Raw genomic sequence first — 8,295 nt, 5'->3', positions numbered from 1 at the left:
AAGGCATCTTTTGGCTGTCACTTGGTAGACAGTACTGCACCTAAGCATGGAGCTTGTCACCCTCTCCTCCCATCCCCGAGAAGTGCTTGGGACATGTCGCTGTCAACAGTGATATCTCAGAAGGAAGTGAGCAGCTGGATCCCAGATCATGACTTGATCCAGAGCTCAGTACACAGGTCCCTTCACACAAAAGCGCTGGGGAGCTGATGCTTCCTTTGATGTCCTTTTCCTATCACTGTGAATTTCCTACGAACTGCATCCTGTAAGAAGGACAAGAGGGCAGCTTTCCGAGAACCAGGAGAAGCACTGATGTTGCTGGCGGATCTGAACCTCATTTGTGAGTGCTGTGAAACCCCAATCCATTCTTCATTTTCTCCTAACAGCTTCCCACTCCAGAGTCTTGCGCGCGCGCGCGCGCGCGCACGCGCACCTGCTCCCTGCACAACTAGATGTCTCTAGCACATGCAAACATCTTCCAAAGACACCACTGAGTTCCGATTCCGTTCAAGCTCTAAAGTGTCATTTTATGACCAGATGGCCCCGTGTGTAAAGCAATGGGCTACTAGTGCACTGTGCTCTGAAGACATGGCTTCAGATTTTGCTTTAGTTAGTTAGGTTTTACGTGTTCAGAGGCTTCCTCCTAGGATCTGCTCTGGGCCCACAGTTCTGCCAGGAGCAGCCCTTGGGCATGAAGACTGCTTTCCCTTGCTCTCCACCGCTCACTGACTTTTCATGTTCCTTTTTAAAAAAACATCTCTGTTGTTGTTTTTACTTTTTTAAGAACCATACATGAGTACACTGCACTCACACAATTTCCACCCTTCCCTGCCCCTCACTCCTTCATCACCTGTGACTCTTCATCTAGGGTGGGGCCTTGGGAGGAGTTTCCTTTGGTCTAAGCTGACATGTGTATTGGCGTGGTCAATGTGCAGGTCTTGTGCAGGCAAATGTATTTTTGAGGTTGCCTGGGTGTAATATCCCTGTCATATTTAGCAGACACTATCTCTGAGCAGGTGTGCTGGTCCTCTGACACAACCTTTTTTTCTGCTATTCTGGAAAGTTCCTTGACCCTTAGGTGTATGGGCACCCTGTTGTCTCTTATTCCACACTCTTTGACCAGTTGTAGATCTCTGTGGTGGCCTTTGTCTGCCTCAAAGAATTTTTTTTTTTTTTTTTTTTTTTGATGAGGAGTGTCTTATTTAGGGTTTTATTGCCATGACCATAGCACCTCTTATAAAGGAATACATTTAATTGGGGCTGGCTTACAGTTCAGAGGTTTGGTCCATTATTGTCATGGTAAGGAGCATGGGGGTATCAGGCAGACATGGTGCTGGAGAGGCCTCTGAGAGTTCCACATCCGGATCAGCAGGCAGCAGGAAGAGAGTGACACTGGGCCGGGATTGAGCTTCTGAACCATGAAAGCCCGCCCCTAGTGACACACTTCCCCCAACAAGAGACCACACCTACTCCAACAAGGCCACATGCCCTGATCCTTTCAAATAGTGCCACTCCCTATGAGTCTATGGGGCCCATTTTCATTCAAACTACCACAGTGGGTGAGAGGTATACTTATCTGTGGGCATAAGCATAAATATTTGGAACACAGTTTAAAGCTTTATTGATTTAGGAAAATGGCAGTAGTAGGTTTCTCCTCTACAGTCTGTGACCTTTCCACCCATGGGGTCTTAGCTAGCTTTACAGATAGGGCCAAGCATGAGTTTTCTCCTATTGAGCATCCATTAAATCCAAATAGACAGCTGTTGGTTATCTCCCAGATGCTGTTGGTTATCCCCCAGATGCTGTTGGTTATCCCCCAGATGCTGTTAGTTATCCCCCAGATGCTGTTGGTTATCCCCCAGATGCTGTTGGTGATCCCCAAGATGCTCTTGGTTACCCAATATATACGTGCCTCTGTTGAGCCATTAGACACACCTTGCCAGGTCACCCATTGTGGTTTGCAGGCTTTACCGCTGAATACTACTACTGTTCGCTTTTCTCCCTCAGCAGTGTGTACATCACCTTATAACACTATTAAGAGGTAGCTCTCAGGAAGGAGGCTTCCAGGTCACTTACCAGGTTGATTCCCCCAAGTTCTTTTATGTGAAGTTTTTTGTATCTTCAGCAATAGGGTCTTGCCTTCAAGTTCTGGGAGGTAACCAAGGATGATGGCGATAGTCTATATTGTTCTGGGGGCCCTTGGATACCCTTGACCAAAAACTCAAAGAGCAGTTTCCCTTGCTAGGCACTAGGGTTGTTAGTCCATTGCTTCTGGGAGGATTATTATCCTCTGTGTGGGGTAACTCTATTTTAACTGTGTGTTTGTGATGTATGTATATATTTAAGTATATATATATATATGTATATATATGTATATATATATTTTCCCTTTTACCCCTTTGTATTACTTTCCATCATCCTCCCCTCATGTTTCTTTTTCAGACAAAATTTATTTTTCTTTTTTTTTTTTTGGTTTTTCGAGACAGGGTTTCTCTATGTAGCTTTGCCCCTTTCCTGGAACTCATTTGGTAGCCCAGGCTGGCCTCGAAATCACAGAGATCCGCCTGCCTCTGCCTCCCAAGTGCTGGGATTAAAGGCGTGCGCCACCACCGCCCGGCAAAATTTATTTTTCAAATGACCATTATGAATTTATCCAGTGACAGATGAAAACTTCCTAGATATTTTTGTATTTTACCTTAACTAACCCATTGTTCACTTGGTATTTGGCAGATTTCTTCATAAGGCTTCTGGTTTCACTTAATTCACATAATCTATGTGCAATCCTTTAAAGATCAACATTAGAAGGTTGTAAATGTTTAAAGACAGGGGAGAAAGATTGAGAACGATTCAGGTTTTGGACCTGGTTTACACACACACTAGTTAGCACTGTGAAAAGAAACAATAAACTTGTAAACATGTTGATCATTTATTTTTCACAGTTCACAATGTGCTTGTGTATGTGGGGACACATGTATATACAGGTGTCAGAACATCACTTTATACACTGTATAGTCTTAGTGGTACACAACCTTGCACTGTGACTGTGAGAAATCATTTAATAGAATGGACAGGCCCCAGCATTCTGATGAGCTCTGTGCTGGGGCTCACCAGTTGACATGGAATCTCTAGTCAAACTGTGATGATCTGATTCCAAGGGGCTAGGGAACAAGTGATGAGACCCAATCACCATAGGGAAGGTTGCTATGGTTGTGGAAATAACAGTGATCAGAACAGTTCAATCAATGCAGTGCTGATCAGCTGATCATGGTATCTGAAAATTGTAAAATTCAAGTGGCCTAGAACTCCACCAGAATTTTATATGCTATATATAGGGGGGAAATCACCAGATCTGGATTCATCTCACTTGAAACACTAGAACTGTTCATCAGTGAGTTCCCAGATATGAGTCAATGTTCCGTCTCAAAGCTCCTGCAAAGAGGGTGAAGCCAGATTCCCATTCGTAGATGCCACCACAAATATGTGCTGTCAGTCAATGTCCCTTCTGGTCAAATAAATTGCACTCATTTGCTAGGTTACTTTGTGGTGAGAAATGAACTTACTTACATCTTTTCAGATTTGATAGGACACTAGTCTAAAACTGACATTAATTTTTAGAAATTTTTTTTTAGATTTTAATCTTATTTTACATTTATGAGTATTTGCTTGCATGAGTATCTGTACTACATGCATGCAGTATCTGTGGAAGTTTGAAGTGAGCATCAGAGCCCCTGGGAATGGAGTTACAGGGATCTGAACTCAGGGTCTCATAATGCACAGCCAGCACTTTACTGATAGAGTCATCTTTCCAGCTTGGCCTCTACCTCCTTCTCTTCCTCCTTTATCCTCACCCTCCCTGCCGCCCCTTTCTTAACCCCTTCAGTCCTGAGATTGCAGGCATGCACACCACACTGGGCAAAACGCCTTGATCTGAAGGAACCAGAGTTCACACAAGCACTTTCTAAATCAGTCTTTGAGCGCTGACTCAAAGGAAGTGATGTAAGATCCTGGGGATGGGGTGACACACAGTGTGCTGCATCTGAACACGAGAGAAGGTTGCTGAGCATTAAGAGCAGACAGCAGATGCAGGACCATTGACACAGCGTGAGAGAGGGCAGACTGGAATTGGAGCTGCATTCACTCTTCTCTTCATAGATTGTGTTGCCAGTAAAATAAAACTATAAAAACAAATCCTGCAGTGATGATTGCCTACAAAACCTTTCATAATGTTGGAACAAATGATAACTGAAGAAAATATTTGAAATCTAAGATAAGTAATATTTTTACATTCACAGTGCAAGGTAATATTTATACTAAAAAGCCAAGCTACTTAAGGAACTATAGCATAAAATTATAACAGAAATTGCTAACATTTATTGGTGCAACCAAACACAAAATAAATATGTATTCACCATTGTAAAGTAGAACCATGATGCACCCAGATGTTTACAGGAGTTCTTGCCAGAGGTGACAGAAATGTTATTTTCAAATAGTGTACAAATCTGTTTCTAACAATTCTATAGTTTTATGTTCAAAGATAATATAATAAGTTAACTATCAGTAAGTATTTTTCATAATGGGCTCCTTCGGTATCTGATAGCTAGACCCATTTTCTCTACCCAGTATCTTATTGTGTGGATCCAATTGCAAAAATTGTCAATTAAATTAAATTAGAATCAGATTCTTTTTTTTTTTTTTTTTTGGTTTTTTCGAGACAGGGTTTCTCTGTGTAGCTTTGCGCCTTTCCTGGAGCTCACTTGGTAGCCCAGGCTGGCCTCGAACTCACAGAGATCCGCCTGCCTCTGCCTCCCAAGTGCTGGGATTAAAGGCGTGCGCCACCAACGCCCGGCCTAGAATCAGATTCTTATGCAGTTCTTTCAAGACAGAGAGATGAATAGTGTTGTGGAGAGTCAGGGTGCAACAAAGGGCAGCTACCAATAGGCCCTGACTGCTTGCAAACACATTTATTTATCAATATTGAAAAAAGGAATTCACATTTTTATGAATAAAGCAATTATAGAGGGATATAGAATGGCACTTTACTGTGCATACATTACCTGGTTACACAGTCTATAGTCTATGTTACTGCAGACTCTCTTCATGCATCGATGAATGTTTCTATGCATTTCAGTTCTGTGATTGGTGTCAATGGAGTCTATTGACTGAAATTTCATAGTACATGTCATTCCAGATAAAGGTGTCTTGATTCTTTATCATTTCTTTACAATTCCATAAGATCCTTTCTGTGCCTGGATAATTAACCTGCTTTCAAGCAGCACAAAATAGGCCTTTTGTGGTTAAATTATTGTGTTTAGGAAACAACAATTCTATAATGTATAACATTTTTCCCCCAATGAAATTCTCAAAGAACAAATCTACCTGTGGCTATAGATCTAAGATAAGAAATCCCTGGCTAAAAGAGAGAAAGACGAGTTCTTTTGATAAAATTTACTTAATTTGTCTTCACATATCCCACTCCTGGACTCACAGTGCTGAGAAAATCATTTTCATAATCTGCAGTTAAAGGCACTTCTCCAGGATGCCTAGCTGGAGAAAATATCCATATCATTGTGATTTGCTTACAACTCTCTCAAATCAAGGCTGTGAGTCACTAGGATTACTGTCTAAGAATAAAAACACCTTTGGTTGGATTTTGTCTTACCCACAATCTCAGAGAGCTGAGATTTCTTTTATGCTTATTAAACAGATAAACAAGAGGGACATTTCCTCAATTTCTTCCACTGAGCGTGCCAACACTCAGCCAGAAGTCCATCCCTGTGAATCAGCACAAGGGGGCTGAAGACTGCATAACCAAGGACCATAAATTCCCGAATAATTATTATCTCAGGATTGTTCCCTGAAGAGAGACTTAAAAATAGAGAAAAAGCACAGTCAGTCCAGTAGAAAAAAACAAAGCAGAGCATCAGAAGGAGGACACTCTGGGCAGCTCTCAGCTCAGGGGGAGTTCTGTAGAGAAGCTTGGCCTTCTGAAGGTAGAGGACATGCTGGTGGTGCTTGTGGAGAAGAGATACCATGTAGCCACTGGCCCCTCCCATGGCTCCCTGAAACACTGCATCTCTCAGGACCATGAGAGGGAGAACAAGCCACTTTGTTTTTTTATTTTCAAGCATAAAATAACAATAGTTGTAGTCATTCTTAAACTGTGATATATTCAGGTTTATACTTGTGATGGAGTGGATTAGGTTCATACTTATTAAAGCATTGAGTATCCAAAAGAATGAAAAGAATGGAAGGATGTGACATGAAGACTTTGGTCTGAGCCTCCTCCATCCAGATGCTCTAGGACTGATGATGATGGCCTGGACCACAGTGAGGAGACTGCTGGTGCAGATGGAGAGGCCACGGGCCACCCTCTCCAGGTAAATGAGGATTTTACAGCCTATGTCATTTAGGAAGTTTCTCAAACCAAAAGCTGCTATTGTTTTTGGCAGTCCTTTAGCAAGAAGGATTATGATGTTTGTAAAAGCCAAGTGGATGAGAATAAGGTGTATGGGTTTCTTCTCAGGGCCTCCCCACCAACTGAACATATAATTCACAGAAACAGAAATGTTTCCCAGAGTGCCAAGCACAGTGGTGAAGAGGAAAACTATTTCCGTAATAAATTTCAAAACCATGTCTTCTTTCCTAGGTAGAAAAACTTTATTCCAGACTGCAAATACTTTTCAAAAAAGCATCAGTAAATGTTAGACATGGATCTGAAAAACACATTTTGCATAAGAGGTTTTCTAATGTGCAGGAGGCAGCCATGGACACAGGTGATGTATGCAGATTAGGTCCTTGAAATGCCTCCTTTTTCCCACTGTGGACTCTGACATATTGTGTGTGCTCTGACAGGTGAGTTTGCTAACTGCTATTCAAAATCTAAAGTTTTAAAGGAGATTTTGATTTTTGAATTGTGCACTAGCAAAATTGACTTGGTCATGTGTGTGTGTGTGTGTGTGTGTGCGCGCGCGCGTGCGCGTGCATGGGTTATCCTGTTTAACTCTCAGCATAGCTGAATTGAACTCCAGTTTCTCTAACCAAAATTTCTTCCTCTGTTTCTCATTCCATTTCATCATATTTCCCCACCTGACTCCCAAAGCCTGAGGCTCATGCTGAATCTGTGTGCCTTCCCCACATCACCTCCCAGACACTGGAATCCCTGCTGGGTCACCACCTGTAACTTATCTCAGATTTGGTACCTCACCCTCCACACTGTCTCCTCCTTTGTTGATATTCCTTTCTTGTCTGCATCTGGATTCGTAGACCTATTCCCAGGTCTGCATTTGGCTTCAAAGCTTTATAATTTTGATTTCTCCATTTAAATTTTTTGATATTAACTATTCTGTGATTTCACTCCATATAAATGATTATGCTTTAAAAGAAATCCTCAGTGACAAGTCATATTGAATAACCTTTTCAGATAGGGTCCAACAATTAAAGCTGAATCATCAAAAGACATCCTGAAAAAGAGTCCTGTGATAGAAAGTCATATAACTACCCTTTTGCAACTAGGGAGGGCATTGAGAGGAATCTTGGGACACTTCCTAGGAGAGCAAGTAGCAGAGGGCTGTGATCTTGGTGGATGTCTTCAGGGAATCTGTGACCCCCAATGAGCAACCTAAGGGCATCTAAAAGAGTTTGGAATATCTCTGGACCAGGGGATGATGATTAGGTGGATGGGAGAAGGGGATTAATGAAGTATTAAATGCTACTATGAAATGAGTGAAGTTTTTAGTCCTCAGTATTTTCTACACACAGTACCATAGGTTGGGGCATACTGTGTGACCAGGGATTCCCATCTAAGAGTTCACAGTGTCATTTGCCTCTGTGGGGCCTTGTGAGCAGCAGTTTGTCAGTTTGCTTTGCAGCTGCTTCTCCTGATTCTTCTCCAACCTGTTTATCAGGCAGGCTGCTTTGTTCTACATCAGTCTGAGCTGATTCCAGAACCTTAGATCTCAGCAGGATGTTATTCTTCATGTTCAGGAACTCCATTCTCATTTCTTAGGGACTTATGGTAAGCTTTGGGCACCTTTTCTAGAATGAGAGGAAACTCGATATTTCAGTGGCTCCATGGGTTTGTGTGTTCTGAGTACTTGGAATGCCTCGGTTCCCTATGCTCCCTCCTGTTACACTCACAGGATTGCTTTAAATGTCTGCGTCTTGATGATATCACCTGTGACCTGCATGAACATAGCCTTGTGGGTTGATGTAGTCTAAAGACTCTAGTAATGTCATTTATGGCCTTTGATCTGTTCCTCTAACAAAGGGGTAAATAACTCCTGTTCTATTGCACCCTAA

The 8,295-nt window shown here is 42.1% G+C and overlaps 1 protein-coding gene across 1 annotated transcript; it reads right to left on the bottom strand.

Moving 5' to 3' along the window:
- Positions 1 to 5,622: 5,622 nt before the first annotated feature.
- Positions 5,623 to 6,947, bottom strand: LOC114700274 (vomeronasal type-1 receptor 4-like). The gene has a single exon (XM_028879860.2). It carries the CDS (start codon positions 6,627 to 6,629, stop codon positions 5,694 to 5,696), a length of 936 nt encoding a protein of 311 aa, XP_028735693.1. The 5' UTR covers positions 6,630 to 6,947; the 3' UTR covers positions 5,623 to 5,693.
- Positions 6,948 to 8,295: the final 1,348 nt, after the last annotated feature.

This window comes from Peromyscus leucopus, chromosome 5 (assembly GCF_004664715.2).
Source record: "Peromyscus leucopus breed LL Stock chromosome 5, UCI_PerLeu_2.1, whole genome shotgun sequence".
In the NCBI taxonomy this organism is placed as follows: domain Eukaryota; kingdom Metazoa; phylum Chordata; class Mammalia; order Rodentia; family Cricetidae; genus Peromyscus; species Peromyscus leucopus.
Note: the sequence above shows the minus strand (reverse complement) of the source record. Positions and strands in the feature narration are given on the sequence as shown.

Coding starts and splice junctions, on each gene's coding strand:
- LOC114700274 (XM_028879860.2), bottom strand. CDS start 6,629: ATGGTTTTGAAATTTATTACGGAAATAGTTTTCCTCTTCACCACTGTG.